The sequence below is a fragment of the Protopterus annectens genome, chromosome 6.part0 (genome assembly GCF_019279795.1).
Source record: "Protopterus annectens isolate FY-2018-M chromosome 6.part0, PAN1.0, whole genome shotgun sequence".
Lineage (NCBI taxonomy): Eukaryota > Metazoa > Chordata > Ceratodontiformes > Protopteridae > Protopterus > Protopterus annectens.
In genome coordinates this window covers 1,132,879,760-1,132,906,979 of record NC_056737.1, presented here as the reverse complement: position 1 = coordinate 1,132,906,979, position 27,220 = coordinate 1,132,879,760, and the positions used below count along the sequence as shown (strand labels likewise).

At 42.5% G+C, this 27,220-nt stretch overlaps 1 protein-coding gene across 1 annotated transcript in view; it reads right to left on the bottom strand.

Annotated features, from left to right (window-relative positions):
- The window catches only part of BAZ2B (bromodomain adjacent to zinc finger domain 2B), a 3,835,724-nt gene that overhangs the window by 324,829 nt on the left and 3,483,675 nt on the right, over positions 1–27,220 (bottom strand). The window contains exon 36 of the mRNA XM_044074749.1: positions 3,804–3,950. Coding sequence (XP_043930684.1) covers positions 3,804–3,950 — 147 coding nt within the window. The remainder of the gene's footprint in view (positions 1–3,803; positions 3,951–27,220) is intronic.

Below are 27,220 nucleotides of genomic sequence, written 5' to 3'. Positions count from 1 at the left end.
AGATTCAAAGAAAATTCCAAGTCCACCTTGCCAGTACTCTCTCAGGCTACATCTCTTTTCTACTGAATGGCCATACCAGTCAACTACAAAGCAAATTTGTGGATATCCATCCAGTTATCTACACTGTTTAAAGGAACACAATGAGTCATACTGCTCGACATGCTGAGGAAGTTTATTACAGGGGTTTGAGAAGCACTGGGTTAATAAACCTGTCCCTCCACAGTGTTTTGAATGCTGGTGAAGACTTAGGTCTCATATTAGTGGAGATATTGGGTTTGCAGAGATACAGAAGGTCTAGGACAATCAGAACTCTAATGGAGCAGTGAGAGAGCAGAGGTCACCCCTCAGAAGTCTGTAAGACACTGCATACGGCAGCACAGCTTCCAGCCTCTCATATTAACTCAGGACCACAGGCCTGTGATCATTTTCGTTGGGAACCTTTGGAGTTTTCAAAATTGAAAACTGATATGTTTAGTGAGACACATCCCAAAGGAAGTATTGTACACGATAACTGGCAAAATCAATGCAGAATGAAAAAGGAGCAATTACCACTTTATTTTTTTAAACGCATTTATTGAATTATCCCTGTGACATAGGCACATTTACATAAAAGTAATCAAACTGTATTAACAAGTTAAAATTAACTAACATTATGTTTCACATGTACTGCTACATATCATATAACCTAAGCAACACTACATAAATTGTTCAATTCCTGCCCCCTTTTTAAAGCAAGAAAAATCTTTATTAAACCATCAATTACAACATAAGTAGACATTTATATAAATGAAAACAAATCACACTGGCACAATCATAGTCGCAAGCATTTTAAATCACAAACCATGCTGACACACTCTCAGTTGCAAATATTATACATCACATATATGAGCGATTACCACTTTAGACCTTGATAATATTCCTTTGGCAATTAGATGAGCTAAATAAAAATATTTCATGACAGACATTGTCACATGATTATCAAAAGATGGGGAGATATCCACTTAAGTGCCTAAGTCCCTGACTACACTTTTGTTTAGAAGTTGTGTGTTATATAGACAATAAGGGAGGGGTGGTCTACCAAAATGATGATGCTAGAGTTTTTAATATTTATTTTGGGTCCATTTTTAGTACACCAAGAGTTTACTAGAGATAGCTCATTCTACAGGACTTAGGTGTCATAGGGTGATTAATAACTCCCAGTTTGCATTTATCTGCAAAGTTTGTTACCCAGAGGTCTTGGCTTTCTTCCTTAAGATCTTAAACGTAATGACTAAAAAACAGATACCCAGCACAACGTGCTGAGGGACACCGCTGGTCACTTTCATATTTTCTGATAAGGCACCTACACTTCACATTGTGTGGGTTCTGTCTTTCAGTCAGTTTTCTATCCATCCTACCACATACGTTTACATGATGCCAGCACAGAGAATGGTGTTAAAGGCCTTGAAGAGATCAAGATATGCTGTGTACACTGCATGGTCACCATCTACCTCCATAACCCTTTCAAAGAACTTTACCAGATTAAATAGACAGGCTCTGTCCTTCACAAAGCCAAACTACTACGGGTCAAATCTAATAAAATTCCTGATACTGCAGGTTATAAGGCGAGTTGTAATACATATCATGGTTTTGCAAATGAGGATTGCAAAGCGATTGCTCTGCATTTATTTGTTTATTGCTAATGTTGACGGGTGTAGTCTGACTGTGCTGTGGTATCCCTTTTTCAGCACAAGCCTGAGAAGAAAAGCTCCAACAACAAAACAAGCAATTTTACACAAGAGAAAAAATACAAAGCTTAAAGTTACAGTATGAATGTGCAATAACTGAAAGGCAGCTATATTAGAAAAAATCTGCAAGCAGCAAAATACAGTCATAATATATTAATATATGCAATGAGATGTACAGTGAGGTTTAAAATGTCAAATTACAATTTTACATTTAAGGGTAGGAGAAATAAGGGAGTTCATGTGGAAGAGGAGTAGAAAGTAGAGAGGAGGTGAAACCAGTACAAGAGTAGGTGAAGGAAGGTGAATAGTATGTGCATTTTTGGTGATATATAGAAAAAAAGAAAGCTGTAGTGAAGGTGATGTAGAAGGGTAGTGAGTATAAGCTAGAATTTTGCTGGAAGAAAAAACTTGTCAGGTGGTTAGCAGAGACAACAGAGGTGGTGGTGAGGTCAAAGGCCTAGAAGACAGTACGAAATTTATATTGAAAATTAGCTTTTCTGAGATATATAGGGTAATGAAAGAATCTAATTATGCTGGTTGGTTGCAAGCCCATCCTTATGGAGGCACAAAACCAATGCAGTATATCAATCAATCGTGACAAAACCACAAGGTATAGTTTACGCAGTGTGTCTACACAGGTGTATTTAACACTATTAATTTAACAGCCAGGGATACTGTCAGGCCCCATGGAAGAAACATTTTTGCACTTGGTTAGTACTTTTCAGTCACTGACTTTTACAGCTACAGGAGTGAGGGATTCAGATATTTTGGGTTTAAAATAGAAGCACTGGGGAAGAAGGTGGCATTAAATCTGTTTGAAAGGAGACTGGCAATGTCTCCTTGGTCCGAACAGAAGATGACATTATGAACAAGTTCATCATGTGACAGTGTTTTCCTATCAAAGTTTCTCAGAAACAAAAGCTTAACCATATCAGTCCTGAAACAATATAAATTGATGATACATATCCAATATTTCTTCCTTCCCTTGACTCCACCCTTGTATTACTTAGTGATACATGAGTCATTAAGTCTATCAGAGAATGCAGCAATCATATCTCAAATGACATTTCCTGGTCTTTCAACTCTTCTGTCAGACTCGCAAGAAAATTCAACAAGTCTAATACAGACTCAACACATTTCAAAAGGCATTCCTTTGTTTAATATAAACTTTTGTTGTGGACTCTGTTTTTTTTAACTGCTTGTTATATATATTGTAAATTTCATATCTAATGGACTCGAGTTAAAATCTAATAAAATATTTTTGGGGAAAAAAGACATTCCTTGTTCTTTTATATTCCAAAGGGTAAAAGTCACACAGTCCTAAGCCACGACAACAAACACAATGACTGCAGATGAATAAGATGAACATCAGAGAAGAGAAAGTAAAATGCATTACAATTTAGACAAGTTTACTTTAGCCTGGAACTCTGTTAATATAATAAACGTACTGTGCTGTAATCAATTAATACCATTTTCAGTATCAGCCATATACTGCAACACTTTTTCCAAGCAAATACTCTTCCAATGTACTCTTTAATACTGCAAGTATTTTTAAACGACAAACATCATGTTGTAATCACTTAACACAGTTCTGTAGATAAGCAATTTTCTATACTTAATGACCACTGTGTTACAAACTAAAAATTATACTCTAAATTCTGAAGATGGCTTTACTTACAATGCTTTAGACTAAAGTCACTCTGCAAAAGGGATACTGGACAAGCCCACTAAACCTGGTTAACAAATGTTAAATAAAACGTAAGCAACTTACATAAGATACAAAACCACTTAATAGAATTTCAAAAACAGGTGGTAAGAAGTTTCAGAACCACGTACAGCAGATAGAGAATTTGTGGCAGGTTACACAGGCTTTCAACTTGTAAGTTTTTATGACTCCCTCATCAAAAGGATCTCATATGCAAGAAAGAAAGAAAAAACAGACAACACAGAAATTAATATTATGACAAGTACTCAGATCTTTCTATACCAGACATAAAGGGGGAAAAAAATCTGAAAATGGAACAACTTAATGGCAGCAATATATACAGATATTTGCATTAATGATGTCATGATTACCTTTGCAATGCAAGACGGACAAAACCAATCACCATCTGGTATAGTGGTGATCTTGGGTCTATGGCAGTAAGTGTGGCACCCCTTGTCACAACCATCACAAAGCAGAAGTAATTCTTCATTATCTCCCTTTCGACAGATCTGGCAGTACTGCACGTAACATAAAACAAAAACATTATCTTAAACTTGGGTACACCTCCTATAAACAATTTATTTTGTTTATAAAACCACATTAACTATACATTTCTAACCTACAGTGTCTTGAAAATAAGAGACATGCATTCATTTTTCACTCTATTTTTATTATTTTTCTCTCTTATTTTTGCCTCCATGTCTGCTGGCTATCCAAGCCTCTATCTATGGGTCTTAACTGCATTCATTCCCCGTTTCTGGGGAATTCTTAGCTTGACAGCAAAAACTAGCTGGTGGAGGCCATTATCCAGGCAGAAGTGGAGGTTGTTTGCACCCTTGTAGGTATCCTGGCAATGAAGGTGTTTCTAGCTAAGTCATAACACTGTAACATGAGCACAACCATCACCACAAGGCCTTCTATATCTTCTGCTTGCGTGTGGGTGTGTGCGTCTGCTACAATCCATACGAGAGGTACTATCACCAGTCCTGGAGTGTCAGTGCTGCAATCCCAGGTCCTGGCAATTTTGGTGTCTCACAAACATCTGCCTGCTTGCTGGTGATCAGCTGAATAAAACCACTACTGCCTCTTCCCACAACTGGTAAGCCTGTGTCTGCTGCTCACTCCCATGCTCCCCTGTTCAGCTCTTACAATCATAGAGCTGTTACTCAAACTCTGGTCTTCCAGGTCATAGTCATGGCCACAACCCCCCACCCCCTTACCATGCAAATAGGTCTTTATATTTATTACTTTGATGAAGAAAAATGATAATTCTGACCATCTGTTTTCAATAAAATATTCAACATTTTGATGGGAGGTGCAAAACAATCAAAAGGTAGAAATCATCTACTAAAGTACTTTTCCAGTATATTTTATTACATATATTGATATTTACTTGTCAAGTTTCCAAGGCTAGAAGTGTTTCATAGGCCAAGTGTAACAGTACAATGTGGTGCTATTATCAACTCCATCAGTGTAAACTATATACCATGTCTCATCCCAAACCCCTATGTTCCCAAAAACTGAAACTAATCTGGTCCTGTTTTAACCCAATGCACACAAATCCTTAAACACTTCTTTTATTCATATACATCATATTTTTTTCCCAAAAACTTGGCAGAAAATATCTTGTCCTGGATTATCACTAATTATCAATAATTTGGTATTTTAACAATGATTAGGCTGTGAATATTGCTTCACATTGCCATCCTCCCCTCAACATTTTCAAACTCATCCAGCACATCTTTGACAGGTGGAAGGAATTCAACAAAACAACCAATGAAAACCACAAGGCTGCAAAGAAGACATGCAAAATCTATATAGAAGATACCCCAGCAAGGAAACAACAGTCAAATAGTGTTCTAGGAGGCAACAACAGTAAACGCATTAACCATACAACTGGAAAATGGTCAAGACCACTCAATGGCAGTTCATCTATTAGTCATGCGTTACTTGCATTACTGACAGAATCCAAAGCCTTGACAAGGCCAAAAAACACAACCACTGTAAGCGTACTCTCATTCACAGATGTAATGACAGTACTGGTAAAAGATAACAAAGAGATGTAGTGCTGTAACTTTTCCTAAAGCCATACTGATGATTAAGCACAGTGTATGTTTCTAAACACTTAATCTATACTGCCATTGCCTTGTGTAGTATTTCTGCTAGTGAAAGACAGTACAGAGACTGGACAATTAATGGTTTAACACTGGTCAGCTCAGTGGTGCAGAAGGAAGGAGTCCTTGCCTAGAACCCAGATGACCTGGGTTTCATTATCAGCTCTAGCAATAGAAGGGCAGGGGAGGGAGAAAGGATGGAGTCTGAGTGCCAGGGAGATGTAGAGATGCTGTGTTGTCAATGGTACCAGAGTTCAAAGCAGAGTGCGCATCGGGCCAGGAGGGGAGGCCACTATGGAGCTGATGTGCAAGGTAGAGAATTGACTTGTAATGCCCCATTGCATGCTATTTGATGGCGGTGAATGCAAGAAGGGACATCATCATGCAGATGAGGATGCATGCCTCTCTGGCTAAGTTCAAAGGGAGCCTGATACCAACACAAGGGGAGTTACGACATAAAATGCTTTCAGCTCACAGTATAATTCTTTTTCCACAGTCAAACTGACCCTTGCCCCTAACAGTTGAAATGGGAATTAATGGCCCAAATGAATCACCAGGGAAGTGGGTTGATGGTCAACAGGAAGCGGGAAGAAAATTTGTGTGTGTATGTGTGTGTGTGTGTGTGTGTGTGTGTATGTGTGTGTGTATATATATATATATATATATATATATATATATATATATATGGTTCCCCTTCACAAAGTCAAACATTCAGAAACTCAAAATGCATATGGCCGACACCATATGCTCGAATTTCTGAAGCTCGACTTCATTAAAGGGAACTACAAAAAAAGAACATAACACAATAAAGTGTTTCTGCAGGGGGGGGCAAGCCCCCCATGTACCCCCACACCCCCGGCTACTTATTTATTCCAACTCCAAGATCGCACTACAGTGCAGAAAGGGAAATCTCCCGTTCTGCGCTGTATGCCATTCCCCATTCACACAGTCGAGCTTCTACAATTTCGAGCATATGGTCTCGACCATATGCATTTCGAGATTGTGGCCGTTCGACTTTGTGAAGGGGAACCATACATATATACATATATATATATATATATATATATATATATATATATATATATATATACATATATATATATATATATATATATATATATATATACATACATACATGTATATATATGTTAAGGCAGAAGAAAAAAATCTACCAGTGATCCTGTTCAAGACTACCATGTCTGTGACATCTTCCTTCCTGCTTTGCTATACCCATGATTAGGAAAAAAAAGTCAAAAGAGCCTTTCTGGCACTCTAACTGCTTGCCTAGATCATATGGAAAATGTCAAGAAGCAGCACCCTGTAAACATTAAAATAAAGAATAGGGAGGAACACATGCAGTGAAAACCTCAACGAGAATTATCTGCAGGAATGCTATAGTCAGGGCTGCAATAAGTAAATATTTTCTTCTTCATCCTGCCAGACAAATGGATAAGCAAGAGTACTGAATGCAGCTTTGCAGGATTCATGTTCATTTGTGTGAAGTACAATGGAATATTTCCCTGTGGTCATCCACTTAGTGAGTGAAATAGAGATGGAGCAAATTTCTGGGTCCATTTATTAAAGTCTGATATCTGAGGGGTGTACAGTCAACAGAGCGGTTATAACTGTTGGGAAAAGTAGAGGGGGGTTGTGAATGAAAATGACCAACCCTGATGAAATTTTCTTCACTTTAACTTTCTTTTCTGGCTTTGTTGGGCTTCAACTATTTGTGTGAAGCAAGCTGGAATACTATACTATGGCTACTGTCTGGGTGAAACAGCTGAAGTAAGTTAATATGGCCATTTTTATTACAATCAGACATATGAAGTGCATGCAATCAAAGTGGCTACAGCTGCTGATGGTGGCAGTCTGCCAAAAGTAACTAATCATTTTGTCTTTTCCTCAATTTAAATAGTGATTAATCTGGCTTTGCAGGATTAGAGTGCATTTGTGCGAAGTATGATGGAATATTTTGCTGTGGCCACTACCTTTGTGTGAAACCAACTTGAAATACATAATGTGGCCATTATTTTGATTTTCCCACCATCTGAGGTGTCACACTCAACAGCATGACTATAGTTTCTGGGTACAGGGGCTACATATAGATGAAAATGACAGATCCTGCCATCATAATCAAAATAAATGCCCAAAAATATGACCTTGAAAGACTAGTCTGCATTTGTGTAATGCAAACTAATATTTAATTGTGGCATTTTTTTTTTTACTAAAATCAGAAATATAAGGAGTGCATTCAATAAAACAGCTGCAACTCATGGGCACAAAAGCACTCTATGAATACAAGAGTCTTATAACTGCTGTAGCTAGGTCAATGTCAGTCCCTGATCTGACATGTCAGAAGCAGTGTTACGACGTACTATATTTGCTGAACTTGGTATAATAAGATAGCTTCAGAGATTCGTAGGTATTTACTAGGCTAATGACCACAAGGGACATTTTAAGCTTAGCCATGCATCCCAAATCTCTGACAAATTCTGGTACCCTTGATAAGTGTAATCAGGGGCTTGAGAGATGAAACATTTACAAGCAGGGGCCCAGAGATTGAACCATTTACAGGTCCCATATGTCCATTAGAGATATAGGTGCCAAACCATGGATGAATTTCCTATTTCTTATCCAACTGTCCAAGTTACCCTTGAATTGGGTTAGGGAGGAACTCTGCTTCACATGGATGAGGATCCTGTTCCAGAGACAGGGAAGTTGCTGGGATACATACCCAGTCTGTCTAGCAGGTCCTATTTATATCTCAGGCAAAGTTCAGGTCTTCAGAATGGGTAATTCTGGTGCTGTTTGTTTTGTGGATATGCAGAAGGTCCATCAGAGTGGGGTCTGACAATGCCCTGTATGGCAGGCATACAGCTCCCCTCAACAGCCTGTAGGAGACAGAATACAGGGATAAAGCCTTGAGGCAGTCTGCATAGGACATTATACTTACATCCTGTATTCTTTTAGTGTAGAACCTCTGTGGGTGCTCCAATTGTCGGAAATGCCTGGTTAGGTACATACCAAAGGGCACACTGTGCTCAATGATAGATCTGATGACTGCTGAGTACAGTGGAATAATGACTTCCTTGGACCTAGATACCATACCATTGTTTAAAAGTTGCGCAAATGATTTTCTCACTACTGCAGGCATGTGATGATCAAACGCTAGATTACTGTCTGTGTGTGTCTGTAAGTCCCTGACTAATGGGCCTCCAACTCTAAGGCGTGTGTTGTCAGTGTGATAGATACGACGAGTGGATGACCTCCCGAAGGACACTATTATGCATTTCTTGGCATTTAGTTTTAGTCCATAGCTCTGACACCAGTTATTTGTCTGTGTTAGCTCCTCCTGGAGAACATTTGTGTCAGTGTTATATTCAATGACAACTCCTAATTTGCAATCATCTGCAAATGTAGTCAGCCAAAGACCACTGACATTGGCCTTGACTTCAAAGAAGTAAATGCCAAGAGGGAGCGGTACAAGAATCGTTCCTTGAGGGACTCCACTTGTGACTGGCTTCTTTGTAGAGGTGGACTCCCCAATTCTAATTTCCAGGTCCTGTGAGCCAGGTGGCTATCCACCAGGTGACATATGAGTTTGTTTCTAACCTCTTGAGTTTGGGCGCACACATTGAACCAGGTCTCAATAGTCACGTGTCTATCAAACCTTTATTAATATCCAGGAAGTAATAAGTCAGTTTTTTGATGGACACAGTACTTATGTGTTTTTTAATTTTAAAGGTTCTTAAACCCTGTGCTACATAAACATATATGTAAATGTTGCGTTTACAATGAATTGAGTCAATGTAATATTCTTATTTGAAGTCAACGTTTCACATTTCTTTTTAAACGTGCTATACAAAATATTCATTGATATCTCAAATATGGCTATGTAAGCACAGCATTGTCATTAGTCATTAGTGACAGGTTTCAAGTCTTGTTCAGGACTTAATGATTTTTTAGATTTTTTATATTTTTCATATTTATATCCTTTATATTGAATATAATTAAAATTGAACAAAGTTATATTAATTTATGTTTATATAGTTTATATACACAGATTAGATACGTTTTTGAACAGTAGTTTTACATGAGTTTTTAACTAAATACATGATTATAAGTTTATAATTTAAGTTGATGTATTTATATGTACATATTTTTGTATTGTTGTTTTAGTTTTATTGTTACATCATGTGCGCTAAAAAATTTATATAAAAACACACAAAGTGCAGCCTATATATCTGAAGGAATGTATTAGCAGCTTTGGCTTGCGCTTTAAGTCAATAAGCGCACTCTAATGGTCAAAACGTTTACTGTTTGAAGTATCTGAATGTTTTTTAGATTTTTTAGTCAGATTGAATGTTAATCAATTAATTAATTAGATAATGAGCAGACTTTCCCGCCTTGGAGCGGTCCTATAAAATCTTCACACAAACTCAAATGATTTATCTGAAGAAGCGTGGATGGCACCACGCGAAAGCGCTCATCATCTTTATTTCCAATAAACCGTTTGTTCCATTTTAAAGATTGTTGGTGGATTTTGTTCCTGATACAGCAGCTTCAACATAAATTGAATGTTTCGGATGTGTATTGGTGCTAAACTTTCTTCTACATTTCTTGGCATTTAGTTTTAGTCCATAGCTCTGACACCAGTTATTTGTCTGTGTTAGCTCCTCCTGGAGAACATTTGTGTCAGTGTTATATTCAATGACAACTCCTAATTTGCAATCATCTGCAAATGTAGTCAGCCAAAGACCACTGACATTGGCCTTGACTTCAAAGAAGTAAATGCCAAGAGGGAGCGGTACAAGAATCGTTCCTTGAGGGACTCCACTTGTGACTGGCTTCTTTGTAGAGGTGGACTCCCCAATTCTAATTTCCAGGTCCTGTGAGCCAGGTGGCTATCCACCAGGTGACATATGAGTTTGTTTCTAACCTCTTGAGTTTGTCAACAATGCCCAAGTGAGGTACTGTGTCAAATGCCTTGGCTAGGTCAAGGTAAGCAGTGTGAACCATACTACCCTCATCCATGGCTTTGGTGAATCTTTCAAAGTAGTCCTCCAGGTCGAGTAGGCATGACCTGCTTTTGACAAAATCAAACTGTGCTGGGTCCAGTGTCTGGAGGTTTATTATATCACTAATGATCATTTCTATGATAATTCTTTCAATGGCTTTCCATACAAGACTAGTGAGACTTATGGGTCTGTAGTTTCCAGGGTCTGTAGAAGGCCCACCTTTGTGCAGAGGGTTAACTGCTGCTGTTCTCCATTCAAGAGACATGAAGCCTGTTTGTGGGGCTACAGTTAAATAGCAATTCCAGAGAGACTGACAGGTCATGTTTCATGCTATTTAGACGGCATTCTGGGATATTGTCTAGGCCCACTGATGCACTGTTCTTGGCCTTAGAGAGAGAGAAAGACAGCATTAAGGACCTGTTCCCTAGTGACAGCAGGGGGAGTTATATTTGATGGTACTGCCTGAGGAAAGGTTGAGGGGAAAGACAGGGGTAAAGTTGGGAGCTGAATTTATCGCCCAGTAGGTTTGCTACATCTTCTGGCTCAGTAGAAGTGGCTCCATTTACACTGAGCTCTGCACACAACTGTGTACTGCCGTTGAGGTTGAGACATAGCTAAAGAATGCTGTGTGGTTGTCCTTGGCCTGGGAGGACAATTTTACCTCAAATTTAGCTTCGGTAGACTTCATTTATGCTCTGAGTTGTTTGATTAAACACCTTTATTAAATTATCAAACCACATTAACATTTTCATTTTTCCTTTACATACATTATACATCACAGCTTCACTTTTTTATAAATATCAATGCAACATTACATAATTTGTTCCATTCTTTCCTTCCTTTGTACCTCACCTCCTCCTGATTATTCTGTATTAATGTTCCCAAAATTTCCATTTATTTTCATGTACTTTGCTCCTTTCCCTTTGTAAAGATCTCTCTTCCAGTTCTTTTCTCTTTTTATAATATCCAGTACTTCAAATTCAGTTGGTTTAGACTTTGATCTCCATCTTCTAGTAACTGCTTTTTTGGCAGCCAACAGACAAACTTAAAACAACACATGGGAAAAATAAAACTTAATAAAACCAAAATCCCTTAGGATACGTTGTGAAAATGGATACCAGGTTAAACAAACACCACTCAAACCACCAGTAGTTTAAGTGTTTTCATTCCTTTACTTATGGCACTTCATCAGAAATAATTAGAAGTTATGTACCTACCATAACGTTCCATGTTAGTTGTCTTCTCTCGCCTTCTTTCTTGCTGGATGGGTTTGGAGCCGATCCTCGGCTCCGTCTCGGCACTTGCTAAGCTCGAGAATCACTTTTACCAGCTCGAGGCATGTTAAGTTGTCAATCTCGCCTTCATTCTTGCTGGATGGGACCGCGTCCCTAGCACCTCTATCCTGGGTGGCTCAATGGAACAGACTCTTGAAAACTGTGGAACCAAAACTTGCCCTGTTCCTGAAGGCCAAATCCAATTTGTAATGAGAAACGAAGGTATGAGGAGTGGCCCAAGTGGCTGCTGCACAAATAGTGTCCAAGGGTAGTCTAGCCTGAAAAGCTGTAGATGTGGCTAGACCTCTAGTAGAATGTGCTTTAGGTTTTGAGATAAGCTGTTTGCCCCAAAGCTGATAAATGTCAGAAATGGTGGAAGATAGCCATCTGGATAAGGTTACTTTAGAAACAGGAAGACCTTTCCTATTTTCAGCATAAGAAAGGAAAAGTTGATCAGATTTCCTAAATTGCTTTGTTTTGTCCAAGTAATATCTGAGTTGGCGATGAACATCTAGGCAATTAAATCTTTGTTCTGCCCTGTTAGAATGACTGGGAAAAAATACAGGAAGGTCAATGGATTGATTTAAATTTGTTTTTGAAGCAACCTTGGGCAAAAAGGATGGATTGGTTCTTAAGGATACTCTATCCTTGTGGAAGACCAAGTAAGGGGGACGAACACAGAGAGCATGTAGTTCCTACACTCTCCTAGCCGAAGTAATAGCAACTAGAAAGAGTGTCTTCCAAGAAAGAAATTTTAATGAGCATGTAGCAACCGGTTCGAAAGGGGGAAATATCAAGGATGCCAGCACTAAATTTAGGTCCCACTGTGGTGGAGGATCTCTAACAGGGGGTTTAAGTAGGAACACCCCTTTGAGAAAGGCTTTACAAAGTTTGTGAGACATAATATTTTGGTTTGCAAATCCGACATGGAAATTAGAGATTGCTGCCAACTGAACTTTAACTGTGAAAGAAGAAGAACCGGAGTGAAAAATTTCAGCTAGAAAGTCCAAGACTGACTGAATAGGGGCAGTAAAAGGGTCTATGTTCTTAGACTTTGCCCAAAAGGAGAAACGTTTCCATTTGCTAGAGTAAATCCTCCTGGTAGAGGACTTTAGAGAAGCTACTATGATATCTCTAACGGGGTTAGAGATCATAGGAAGCCTGGCTAAGGAAGGAAGTGGAGCAACCAAGCGGTGAGGTTGAGGGAATGAATGGATCGGTGCAGTTGACCCGACTGGTGGGTCAGAAGATCTGGAACTGGGTCCAGATGCCAAGGCTGCACCACGAGATGGCGATGAAGGAACGGGAACCAAATTTGTCGAGGCCAGTAAGGGGCAATGAGAATCATTTTGGCTCTCAAGATGGTAGCTTTCTGGAGTACTTGCGGTATTAACGGAAAGGGGGGAAAGGCATAAAGAAGTCCCCGGGGCCAATCCTGGGTAAGAGCATCTCTGGGGGGATGGCCCGGAAGTGGAAAGAGAGAGAAGAAGTCTGGGCATTTGCTGTTTTGGGGTGTAGCAAAAAGGTCGCAGCATGGGCGGCCCCACTTCTGAAAAATCTCCTCCACTATGGATTGTTTGAGAGACCACTCGTGAGGCATGAGTATAGCTCTGCTCAATCTGTCCGTTATTATGTTGGTTTTCCCGGGGATATGTGTTGCTACCAGAAACCGATGAGAGGAGATCGCCCATTGCCAAAGTCTGAGAGCTTCTCGACACAAGGGATAGGACTTGGTCCCGCCCTGCTTGTTGATGTACCAACACCACGGACATGTTGTCCGTGTGAACTGCAATGGTTCCTAAGGGAAGAAAGTTGTTGAGGGCTTGCAACGTTAAAAGCACTGCTCTCATCTCTAGGACATTTATGTGCAGGTGGTATTCGAACGGTTGCCACGTGCCATGAACCATCCTACCCTGATAATGCCCCCCCCCCCACCCGATCAGGGAGGCATCCGAAGTGACTGTGACTACCGGGGCCGGGGGGACAAATGGTCTGCCCTGATGGACTAGGGGAGAAGGAGTCCACCAGGATAGATGGCTCTTGCAGGTCTGTGTCTCCAGGATCTTGTGACGCATGGGAAGCTGCTGGAAGGACCATTGGGTAAACAACATCCATTGTAGGAGACGCATGTAAAAACGGGCCAGAGGAAGAAGTGTGATGGAGGCTGCCATGAGGCCCAACACTTTCAGGACCAACCTGGCTTGTACCTTTTTGCTGGATAGGATGATCCGAACATGGTTTTGGATATCTAGGATTCTTTGACTTGTTAGGTTTGCTGACATCTGAGTAGTGTTTAGATCTGCACCTATAAAGGTAATAGATTGGCAAGGCGATAAGCAAGACTTTTCAAAGTTGACTGAAATTCCTAACTGACCGCAGAGACGTAGAGTATAATCTCTGGCTTGGAGAAGTTGATGCCTGGTGGTGGGTGAGAGGAGTCAGTCGTCTAGATACGGAAACACCTGGAATCCTTGATGTCTCAGGTGAGCCGTGACCGCTGCCATGCACTTGGTGAACACTCTGGGGGCTGTAGTGAGACCAAAGGGCAGGGCTCTGAATTGAAAATGACTGGCCCCCAGCCGAAAGCGGAGAAACCTTCTGGAGCGTCTGTGGATTTTTATGTGATAGTACGCATCTTGAAGGTCTATGGAGCACATCCAGTTGTTTTTGCCCAGAAAGGGCAAAATCGATTGAAGTGTGACCATCCGAAATCTTGTCTTTTTGACAGACTTGTTCAGCCTGCTGAGGTCTAATATTGGTCTCCAGTCTCCCGTCTTTTTGGGAACCAAAAAGAACCTTGAGTAGATTCCGGACTCTAAATGATCTGTTGAAAAGTACAGTTTTGTACCTACCATAAATGTAGATGTTCGAAGATCCACATTGCTGCAGTCCTAACACTTGGGTAGTCCGCTGTCCCTCGGTCGGCCCGAATATCAGAGTATAAGGCTGACGTCGGTCAAGGCGCATTTGACTGACATCAGAACGTCAGGGTACAAATGCGCATGACCGACGCCATATCCTCAGTCTTTTCTTGCCCCAGATGTCAGAAGACCCTAAAAGGAAAGGTCAACACCCATAGACAACAACTAAACAACCAACCAGCCTAACACCAAAAATATGTACAATATATACAATATATACACTATACCTAAGAGGGATAACCCAGCCCACACAACCACCTCAACTACAGAGGGAAGGAGGGAATTGGACTGCAGCAATGTGGATCTTGAACATCTACATTTATGGTAGGTACAAAACTGTACTATGTTCTTCATCTCACATTGCTGCAGTCCTAACACTTGGGTAGAATCCCAAAGCAGAGGTAAGGGAGGATGGCTAAACTATAATGAAGCAGGGGCTGCCAAAATGCCCTGCAACACAGCAGTGGCAAACCCAGCCCTGGATTTAGAGTACAGAGGAAGGTGGTAATGCCTAGAGAAGGTATGCACTGAACTCCAAGTGGCTGCCTCCAAAATATCCTTAGTAGCCACCCCCCTCAAAAAAGCTGTTGAAGTGGCAGTAGCCCTAGTGGAATGAGGCCTAATCCCAGCTGGAATCCCTTTGCCATGATGTGAATAACAGAAAGCAATGCAAAATCCAATCCACTTAGAAATAGTTTGTTTTGACACGGGCTTGCCCTGAGAGCACAAAGCAAAAGAAACCAATAACTGCTGGGATTGTCTGAACCCTTTAGTTCTGTCCAAATAATATCGCAACTGCCTGTGTACATCTAAAGTGTGCAAAATCTTTTCCCCTTTAGTCTGGGGATTTGCATAAAAAGTAGGCAAATGAATAGTTTGGTTTAAAGCCACACTAGAAACCACTTTAGGCATAAAGGAAGGATTAGTACGTAAAGATACCCTATCCTTATGGAAAATTAAGAAAGGCTCAACTGCCATAAGGGCCTGCAATTCAGAAACCCTTCTTGCAGAGGTAATGGCCAACAAAAAAGCAGTCTTCCATGACAAATATTTCAACTCAGCAGTAGCTGCAGGCTCAAAAGGTTGTAGAGTGAGTTTCTCCAACACAAAATTGAGATCCCAAGCAGGAGTAGGAGCTCTCGTGGGGTCTTATATTCTTTGCCCCTCTAAGAAATTGCTTGAACAAAGGATGAGAAAACAATGGTGGGTCACAATCGTAGTGAGCTGAAATTGCTGCAGCATGAATCTTAATAGAAGAGAAGGACAAACCTTTGTCCAATAACTCAGTAAGATATTGAAGAGCCACACTTAAATCAGGCTCAGAAACATCCAAATCCTTAGCTGCACTCCAAAATAAAAATCTCTTCCATTTGTCTCGTGACACTTTCCTTGTACTAGGCCTTCTAGCTTCCAAAAACACATTCAAAACTTGTTGTGGAAGTTGAGACCCTTTATGGTTTAAAACAGAATATGCCATGCTGTTAGGTGAAGAGAGTGAAGCTTGACATTGAGCAAATGACTGTCCTCCTGGGACAACAGATGAGGAATCAAAGGCAAAGGCCATGGAGGCTTCCGTACCAGACTTCTCAGTAATGGGTACCAGTGCTGTCGAGGCCAATCTGGAGCTATCAAAATCATCCTTGGCTTGTCCTGTCTGACCTTCAGAAGTACCTTTGGGAGGAGAGGCAGAGGTGGAAAGGCATATACATGAAGATTTTTCCAACTGAAAGAAAGAGCATCCACTTTCCAAGCTGTGGGATGAAACCGCTTTGTGCAAAACTTTGGCAGCTGGTGGTTTAGTGGAGAAGCGAACAGATCTATGTCTGGAGTTCCCCAGGACACTGTCAATTTCTGAAATACATGAAGATCCAGTTTCCACTCGTGGGGATCCATGATTTGTCTGCTTAACACATCTGCTAAGGAGTTCTGTGCTCCCGGCAGAAATCTTGCCTGAAGACTGAGCTGTAAACTGAGAGCAGTCTCCCACAAAATCATTGCTTGCCTGCATAGAGGATAAGAATGTGTTCCCCCTTGCTTGTTGATGTACCACATGACAGTTGTGTTGTCTGTTAGAATCAACACCTGCCCCGGAAGAAGTAAATCCTTGAAAGCTATTAATGCAAACTGGACTGCTAACATCTCCTTCAAGTTGATATGTAGATGCTGTAGTCTGACAGGCCACTTGTCTTGTATCCACTTTCCATTTAGATGAGCTCCCCAAGCTTTGTCTGAGGCATCTGTTGTCAAAATTTGACTCGCCTCTGGCCGGGTCACAGAGAGTCCCTTGTTTAGGTGACATTCCTGAGCCCACCACAAGAATTCCTTTTGAATGCAAGGTATTATTTGAATGACAGTGTCCAGATGCTGGCAGTGCTGTGTCCATACATTTTGAGATACCATTGCAACTTCCTCATATGCAGTTTGGCATTGGGAAGCACCAGAATACAAGATGCCATGAAACCTAAGGCTTGAAGGACTGTCCTTGCAGTCAGCCCGGACTGAAGAGATAGATGATGGAAGTAAAGGGAAAGATTGTTTTGTTTGTCCGGGGTTAGAAAGGCCATCTGGGATGCTGTATTCAGTCTTACTCCCAGAAAGCACATGTCTTGAGAGGGTACTAGACTGGACTTTATTTCGTTCACAGAATACCCCAGGCATCTTAGCACTGCTATCACATATTCCAAATGACGAAGAAGCTCGTCCTTCCTTGAGCCAGTATCAGGCAATCGTCCAAATAAGGATAGATTTGTATTCCTTTTAGCCTGAAGAAAGCGATCACTGGAGCCAGAACTTTCGGAAATACTCTGGGGACAGTAGATAAGCCAAAGGGCAATGCAGAGAACTGATAGTGAGAAGTCCCAGTCGCAGATACTTCCTGCAACTTAGCCTGATAGGAACATGAAGGTAAGCCTCCTTGAGGTCCAAAGTTACCATCCAGTGATCCTTGCCCAGTAGAGGTAAAAGCTGTTGTAACGTCAACATTTTGAACTTGGGAATGTCCAGATAAGTGTTGAGGATAGATAAATCCAAAATTGGTCTCCACGTGTTCCCCTTTTGGCATAAGGAACAGGCGAGAATAAAATCCCAGGCCCCTTTCTGGCAGAGGAACCGGCTGTATGGCCCTATTTGGAGCAACAGAGAAATTTGCTTGTGAGCCTCTATTCTTTGTTGAGGAGGAATGTCTGGCATGCCTTTGAAAGGAGGCAAGGTATGGAAATAAAACCTGTAACCGTGATGTATGATATCCAGTACCCATCTGTCCTGGGTAATCAAACTCCAATTTTCTTTGAAAAGTGCCAACCTTCCTCCCAAAGGTGCTGCCAGGCGAGAAGGTTCTGGCAGCTGAAAAGGTAGGTCATTGGGTCTGTTTACGAAAGGACTGACCCCTGCCCTCCCCCGAAGACTGTGCAGGAGAACTCCCTGTCCTAGGCCTGAAAGAGCCCTGACCTCTGCCCCTGCCACGTCTAGATCTACCCCTAGACTGGGAATCATAAGAAGGATAAGTCCACCCTTTAGTAGGCCAGTTTCTACTAAACTTTGGAGGCTGAACCTGCAAAAAATCTTTAACAGTCTGCATAGACTTAACCTTGTCTTCCATTTTCTTTAAAACTGCCTCAACAGGAGAACCAAACAAGACATCAGATTGCAAAGGGGCATCCAAAATTCTAGTTTTAACATGGTCAGATAAATTTTGATCCCTCAGCCAGGCATGCCTGCGAAGAACTGACCCAGTGGCAGCCACCCTAGACGAGGCCTGTACAGCATCAAAACCACATTGCAAAGAATGCTTACCCACCTGTTCAGAAACATGTACTAAATCTTGTAACTCTTTACAATCAATACCTTCCAGAGCATCAACCTTAGATTTCAACTGTGAAAGGAGATAATTTTGATATTTCAACATGTGAAACTGGCAATTCAAAGCTCTCATGGCTAAAGTGGAAGAAGTATAAACTTTCTTTCCCCATCTATCCAAGGCCCTGGCCTCTTTATCTGCAGGAACCGGATTCTTGACAACAGAAGCCTTTACACCCTTAGGCCCCTGGCTAACAGTTTCTGGGTCTGCCCTAGGACTCTTAAAAAGATACTTATGAGCTTCAGGCACCCTGTAATACCTGTCTGGTTTAACAGGAGCAGGAGGCAAAGAATCAGGATTAAGTGAAGCCTCTGCAAACACATCTTCCACTACATTCAGAACAGGAGGTATAGCTAAAGGCCTATGCTGGGGCAAAAACAAAAATTCCCTAAGCCTTTTCCTGGAATCAGAGAAATCCTGACCTTCCCATTTAAAATGCTCTCTCATGGAGTGGAGGGTCTCTGAAAAAGAAAAATCCTCAGGAGGAGAAGCAGAAGGAGTAGAATCATCCACATCAGAATCAGAATAATGAGAATACTCCTGCAAGTCTTCAGCCGAAGACTCAGACACATCCGAAGCCTGCTCATAATCCCCCAACACAGGGCCTGACCTGCCTCCTGGGAGGCCACATCCTGTAAAAACACCGTTTCTCCCTGGGACTCCATAGAGGCCTCCGTCGGAACCACCGGTTCCACTGACGCCTCTAAAGAACCGGTGTCCGGTTCGGACGACTCCTCTAACCTAGGTTTAACTGCCTTGTCCTTGCGCTTCTTTGAGGAAGCCGGCGTCGGAGCATCCGACGGCATATTGTAATTGCACCGCTTCCCAAAGACCAACCTGGCACAATCCAACCTACGCTTTATAGTGCGTTTATTGAACCTAGCACAAAAGCGACACCCAACAACGTCGTGCTCAGGTCCCAAACAAGGTATACACAAATTATGGTAATCTCTATGCGGTATCTGTTTCCCACAAGAAATACAGTTATTCACTTTTCTGACATCCGGTAAACCACTGAGGCAAGAAAAACAAAATATTCCCCAACGGGTACTTAACCAACTCTGACTTCGGTCTGAAACTCCGAATTCGAAAATTTCAGAACGGCACTTGCAACACTGCTTCTGCATCGGACCATGCGGCAAAAAAGACTGAGGATATGGCGTCGGTCATGCGCATTTGTACCCTGACGTTCTGATGTCAGTCAAATGCGCCTTGACCGACGTCAGCCTTATACTCTGATATTCGGGCCGACCGAGGGACAGCGGACTACCCAAGTGTTAGGACTGCAGCAATGTGAGATGAAGAACATCTGGCTGGATGGCCCTTTTTTCTAGAAGCTTTGAAACCTCTAGCTTTGCAATTTCCCTTAGACCGGGTGGAACGTCTGGAAGGGAACCTTTTTGAGGGAAGGGGCTTTCCTCGAAAGGAATCTTGTAACCCTCGGATATGATCGACTGTACCCATTTGTCTTGAGAGAGGGAAAGCCAGGCTTCTGGGTATAGCGACAACCCCCCCCCGACTGCCTCCAAGGGTGGGCAGTCGGGCAACACCCCAGGGATGCTGGAAGGGCTTGTCAGAGAGAGGCTCTCTGCTGCCCTGGTTCTGCGGACCTCCTCTGCCCCTAGGGCGGCGTCTATTGTTATTACCCCCTCTGCCTCTGGGGGTAAACTGACCATGTGCGTCAGGCGTGACTCCCTGAGATTTTTGGAACCACATTTTCCCTCCCTTCTGACCTTTGGGATAAGGTCTAGAAGGGGTGGAGATACGGACTCCCACGGCAGAAAGAATCTTGCCGTCTTGCTCGCACCTGGTCAAAGTGTCCTTCACCTGAGGTCCAAACAAAGTTGTCCCGTCAAAGGGAGAATTTGTGAAGGACGCCTTGAAGGGGTCTGCAAAATTGCAAAGCCGCATCCAGGACTGGCGCCTGAGAGCCACTCCTATGCCTGCGGCTCTAGTCGCCCCATCGGCTGCATAAGAAATGAGCCGCATGGAGGAGTTGGTTATGGAATTCAGGACTCCCAGCTGCGATGCAATCTTCTCTTGAGCCCCAGCAGCTGATGGATCCTGTACTACCTCACCCAATTCTTTGAGGATATCTCTTTGAAGTCGGGTGAAGTGACATAAACAATTCAGCGAACGCATAGCAAAGGTCGCTGAGGAAAACATCCGCTTACCATACCTGTCCATGGTCCTAGACTCCTTGTTAGGAGGATGGACTGGTACGGAAGGATCTGCAAGTTCCTTTTTGGTGGCGGCTGCCACCACCATGGCATCAACCGGAATACCTTTTGTGAGAAACTGTTTCTCAGTGGGGGCCGTGATAAATTTAGAAGGCCTCCTGGGGACTGGTTCCACAGAATCAGGAGATGCCCACGCCTTTCGAGCTAACACGTCCATGAGGGGGTCGAAAGGCAGAGACACCCAGGAGGTGGAGGGTCGAGATCCAAAAGCCTCCAGGTATACCGACTCATCCTCGGAGGGATTAATGGAGGCCAGTTTCCCCTCTGTTTCAGGAGTTCAAGGATGTCTGAAAAGGAGACATCCTCAGAGGGGGACCTTGGGGGACCCCTCCGACTCATTTAAGTCAGTATCTGATGTCGTAGACTCAGGGGAGTCTAAGTGCTTCCTCTTGCAGGTCCTCTTACGCGGGGGCTCTCCTGAAGGATCAGGAGAAACCTCGGAAGAGGAAGTTCTTCCCAATGGGGAAACCTGGGGCGATGGATCTCTGGGTCCGGGAGCAAGAGAGTGGGAAGAGACATCTACAGGAACCGTAGAGGGAGGAGCTAAAGGAACCGACTACTTACTAAGCTCGGGGGCTAGCACACTCCTCATCACCTCGAAGGCTCCCCCTCCCAGGGAGGACAGAGAGCCCCCGCTCCGAAGAAACAGGGATCCCTGGCCCCACCGAAAAGGAAGGCTCCGAAGCAGATGTCGGCGCCGAGCTCACCAAGGCCGAAGCTCTGAGAGGGAGAACGGGGTCGGACAAGGGTCTGATGCCACTCGCCCCCTCAGAACCGACCAGGGAAGCCCGACGACCGGATCCCTCCAAGGACGGTCTCAAGGTGGAGATAGGAGTTGAAGACGACGGAGCCGAAAGGGGTGGTATCGGTTCCGAAGCAGCAACAGTCACGGTACCAATAATCTCCGGCTCCGAGCTCTGTAGGAGAGTCGAAGGAGGAATTTCAACAGGGTGGGGAATAGCGGTCATCTGCTGAGACGGGCTATGGAGCATCTGGGCCAGTGCCTGTGATTTCAGTAGTCTACTCACCACTCTCTCCAAGTCATGGTCTGAGAGTCTGGAAGACCTTGAGGATCGGCTCTGATGGCTCCGCTCCGAAAGTAAGGGGGAGGCCGGAGCCGAGTGGATAGACTCCAGCGAAGGAGATCTAGATCTCTTCCTCGACGGAGCCATCGGAGCCGACGAACCTTCGGTTCCAGTTGGAGCCGACAGCTTGTCGGCTCCAAGCTGGGATAGAGATGTGTCGGCTCCAGCCGGAGCCGACACATGCTTCGAAGCTAGGGTATCAGCTCCAGCCGGAGCCGACATAGGTGCTGCAGCCAGGGTATCGGTGCCGATCGGCGCCGGTACTAAACTTTCCAAGAAGGAAGGATCGGCTCCGGACGGATCCGAAGTCGACTCTGGTGGAGTCGGAACCAAGGCCACAAATTGGACACCGAAGTCTGGGTCTTGGATGGCTTAGAGGGCTTCCCGGAGCCAACCTTAGCCGGGGAGCTCTCAGGCTTGAGAAGACCCCTTAGGATCAGTTTGTTTCTACATTCCTGCAGGACTCTCTGGCTGAAAGAATGACAAATAGCACAGGAGTCCTGCAGGTATAGGGGTCCCAGGCAATAAATACAAGAAGTGTGACCGTCTGTCAGAGACATCTTCTGACAGCACGAGTCACACTTCTTAAAACCTGAGACCCTAGTGTCTTTGGACATGACTTGAGTTTGGACACAAACAAACACACTCAGTCCTTAAATACACTAACTAAAACAAAAACACAGACACACCTAACAAAAATCCTGACAGGAAATTGTTGGGAGGGTAAGGCCTAAGGCCTGACTAACAGAAAAAAAAAAGATAAGGGATCGAGAAAACTAATGGGAATAGGGTCTAAGTGAATCGGGGAACTAACTAACTAACTATGAAAGGGAAAAAATTTAAAAACTAGGATAGCTAAATCTCTTCAAAAAGAGTAATGAAAATTCACTTACCAGGAGCTGGCAAAAAGGTGACCTCATGAGCGAAGCGGCAAACGAGATCTGGGTAATCACCACCTTGCATCATGGGATATAAGGCTGCCTCGAGCTGGTAAAAGTGATTCTCGAGCTTAGCAAGTGCCGAGTTGGAGCTGAGGATCGGCTCCAAACCCATCCAGCAAGAATGAAGGCGAGATTGACAACTTAACATCAAACATTACAATATATCAAGTTTAAATAGCACAAGTTAATTACATCATTGTAAGAACAGCAGATCAGAGCTTAGTAATTAAATAGAAACTCAAACATTAAAGCAATACACTAAATATAATAAATGCACTGAAAGAAAATGCAAACCACCTCAAATACAACTTTTATAAAACTAATCAACTGTGAATCATTAAAAACTTCTATCAAATAAATTTATGTTTAAGTAAACTCAACTGAAATCATCTCATTTAATCCTGGAGCCTCATCAGCTCAAAGAAGCACTTGCCACTTAAGTTCTAGGAACTCTAAGTAGTTATTAAATTCATCAACAAATGGTAGCTGATTAATTGTTTCAACTACAAAAAAATCTCTTTCTCTTTTCTTTCGACACTTTTCCATTTTATCCCACTTATTAGCCATCACTTCTGAAGTTACTTCAATTTTTTTTTTCTAATAACTCTCAAATAATTTCCACTACCCATTCTTCTTTTTCAACAGTTAGGTAGGAAAGCTCCAATATCTAATTTTTGCTTCACTACCCTGCAATTTTTCTTAGTTTTTATTGATGCATGATCTGAAAGGAATACTGGAGGGGTATCAAAGCTTTCCAATCAAATGCCCATTTACTTGTGAAATACAATTTTTATCTATTCTAGCCCAGTTATTGTATATTGGGGAATACTATGTAAATTTTGTGTTCCTGCTACTGATATACATAATATACTTATTCCTAAACCTGTCCACCCTCGTCACACCCAGTGCAAATCTTAACATCTTTAACTCTGCCACATCCAGCTCAATCTTGCCTTTTTGTCAATGCCACTGTCTCCAACCCATATAACATAGCTGGTCTCACTACCCTCTTGAAGACCTTCCCTTTCACTCTTACAGGTACTCGTCTGTCACAAATCACTCCTGACACTCTTCTCCACCCACTCCATCCTGCCTGTACTCTCTTCACCTCTCTTCCACACTCAACATTACTCTGAACTACTGACCCCAAGTATTTAAACTCATCCACCTTCACCACCTCTACTCCTTGCATCCTCACCATTCCTCTATCCTCCCTCTCATTCACACACATATATTCTGTCTTAGTCCTGCTGACCTTCATTCCTCTTCTCTCTAGAGCATATCTCCATCTCTCCAGGATCTCCTCCACCTGTTCTCTACTCTCACTACAGATCACGTCATCTGCAAACATCATAGTCCACGGGGACTCCTGTCTGATCTCGTCTGTCAACCTGTCCATCACCATTGCAAATAAGAAAGGGCTAAGAGCTGATCCTTGATGTAACCCCACCTCCACCTTAAACGCATCCGTCATTCCCACAGCAGACCTCACCCCTGTCACACTACCCTCGTACATATCCTGTACCACTCTTACATACTTCTCTGACACTCCTGACTTCCTCATAAAATACCACAACTCCTCTCTAGGCACCCTGTCATATGCTTTTACTACAAAAACAATATGCAACTCCTTCTGACATTCTCTGTACTTCTCCATCAACACTCTCAGAGCAAACATCGCATCTGTAGTGCTCTTTCCCGGCATGAAACCATACTGTTGATCACTAATCATCACGTCCCTTCTAAACCTAGTTTCCACTACTCTTTCCCATAACTTCATGCTGTGACTGATCAATTTAATCCCTCTGTAGTTACTACAGCTCTGCACATCACCCTTACTCATAAAAATTTGTACCAAAACACTTTTTCTCCATTCCTCAGGCATCCTCTCACTTTCCAAGATTTCATTAAACAATCTGGTCAAAAACTCCACTGCCATTTCACCTAAACACCTCCATGCTTCCACAGATATGTCATCTGGGTCAACAGCCTTTCCATTCTTCATCCTCTTCATAGCTATCCTTACTTCCTTCTTGCTAACCCATTGTACTTCATGATTCACTATCCCTACATCATCCAACCTTCTCTCCCTCTCATTCTCTTCATTCATCAACCCCTCAAAGTACTCTTTCCATCTCCTCAACACACTCTCCTCGCTTGTGAGTATGTTTCCCTCATTATCCTTTATCACCTTTACCTGCTGCACATCTTTCCTAACTTGGTCCCTCTGTCTAGCCAATCGGTACAGGTCCTTTTCTCCCTCCTTAGTGTCCAACCTTTCATACAACTCTTCATATGCCTTATCCTTAGCCTTCGCCACCTCTCTCTTTGCCATGCATCTCATCTCCTTATACTCCTGTCTACTTTCTTCATCTCTCTGACAATCCCACTTCTTCTTTGCCAACCTCTTTCTCTCTATACTTTCCTGTACTTCCTCATTCCACCACCATGTCTCCTTGTCGTCCTTCCTCTGTCCAGATGTGATACCAAGCACCTTTCTAGCCATCTCCCTTACTAGCTCTGCTGTAGTTACCCAGCTATTTGGTAACTCTTCACTGCCACACAGTGCCTGTCTTAACTCATCCCTGAACTCCACCTCACAATTACCCTTTTTCAATTTCCACCATTTGATCCTTGGTGCTTCCCTCACACTCCTCCTCCTCTTCTTGATCACCAACGTCATCCTACAAACCACCATCCTATGCTGCCTAACTACACTTTCCCCGGTCACCACTTTACAGTCTCCAATCTCCTTCAAACTGGCCCTCCTACATAAGAAATAATCCACCTGTGTGCATCTTCCTCCACTCTTGTATGTCACCCTACGCTCCTCCCTCTTGTTAAAATACGTATTCACCACAGCCATGTCCATCCTTTTTGCAAAATTCATTACCATCTGACCTTCTGCATTCCTTTGTTTAACAACATACCTACCCATCACTTCCTCATCCCCTCTGTTCCCTTCACCAACATGCCCATTGAAATCTGCTCCAATCACCACTCTCTCACCCTTGGGTAGAGTAATCACCACTTCATCCAATTCACTCCACAATTTTTCTTTCTCATCCATTGCACACCCAACTTGTGGAGCATATGCACTAACAACATTCAATTCACTATACAATCTCGAAATACTGAAATGTCGAATTTCAGTATTTTGAGACTGAAGAGTCGAAAAACCACATACACGAAAACCCACAATCACGAATACTACAATCGCGACCATTCACACACACACACAAATGAGGACATAATCACACACACACACACACACACACACACACACACACGCGCGCACACACACACAAACACACACACACACACACACACACACACACCTACCTAAATAAACAAACATAACAAACACACTTAACCTACCTATAAGCAGGGGGGCAAGCCTCCCTGCACCCCCCACACATCCCCTACTTATATACTCTAACTCCGAGGTCGCACTAAACACACAAACACACACACACACTAAAATCCCTACCCATTATCCTCAAAACACAACACTTACCTGAAACCCCAGATAAATCCACAAACCGGACCACACGTCACGAACACGACACCATGATAGCTGCGGATTCGGCATAGTGCAGTTTCGGTTAACTGCACTTTCCACTATTCGGTCTCGACGTACTGAATTTCGACATTTCAGTAAGTTGAGATTGTCTAGTGTATCCCTTTAAAACATGTAACAGTCACTGAAAAGACTGTTCAAGATTCAAAATACACGATATACACTATACAAAACTGCTTTGCTACATAACATGCTATTTATATCAATAAATGTTGTATACAAATACTAATAAGAACAAAAAATCTACTTAGTTATTTTTGTTTTCCTTTAGTGTCCTTCTAAACATTAATGACAAAGTGCAATATACGCTTTACAATTCTCCCACAAATTTAACAAAGCTAGCAAAAGTCCACTTTTTCTTGCAAAGCCATATTTCACATATGTCACTGATGTTTTAAAGTGCTCCATTTATACACCAATTTTTCAGTGTTGCATATTTTTATCCTGTTCATCTCCATTTCTCAATACCAGACTCCATGGTTCAAGTCCAAGCACTTCTGATTCATATAGTCAACTCCTATGCTTTTTTTTATGTCTCTCAAACATTTTCCTTTGGAACATTGGAAAAGGTTTCACTGGCAGTCTCGCCATGATCTTTTTTGTCAAAACAATGAGGAAGAGAGTCTCCTTCTACTTGCTGGCTCACTTTTTGTTTTATAACCTTTTTATTGCCTCCTTAGTCAGTTTTGCGTCAAAAAATGTATTTGATCATCCAGTATTGTGAAGAAAGCTGGATACAGCAGCTTGAATCTCACATCT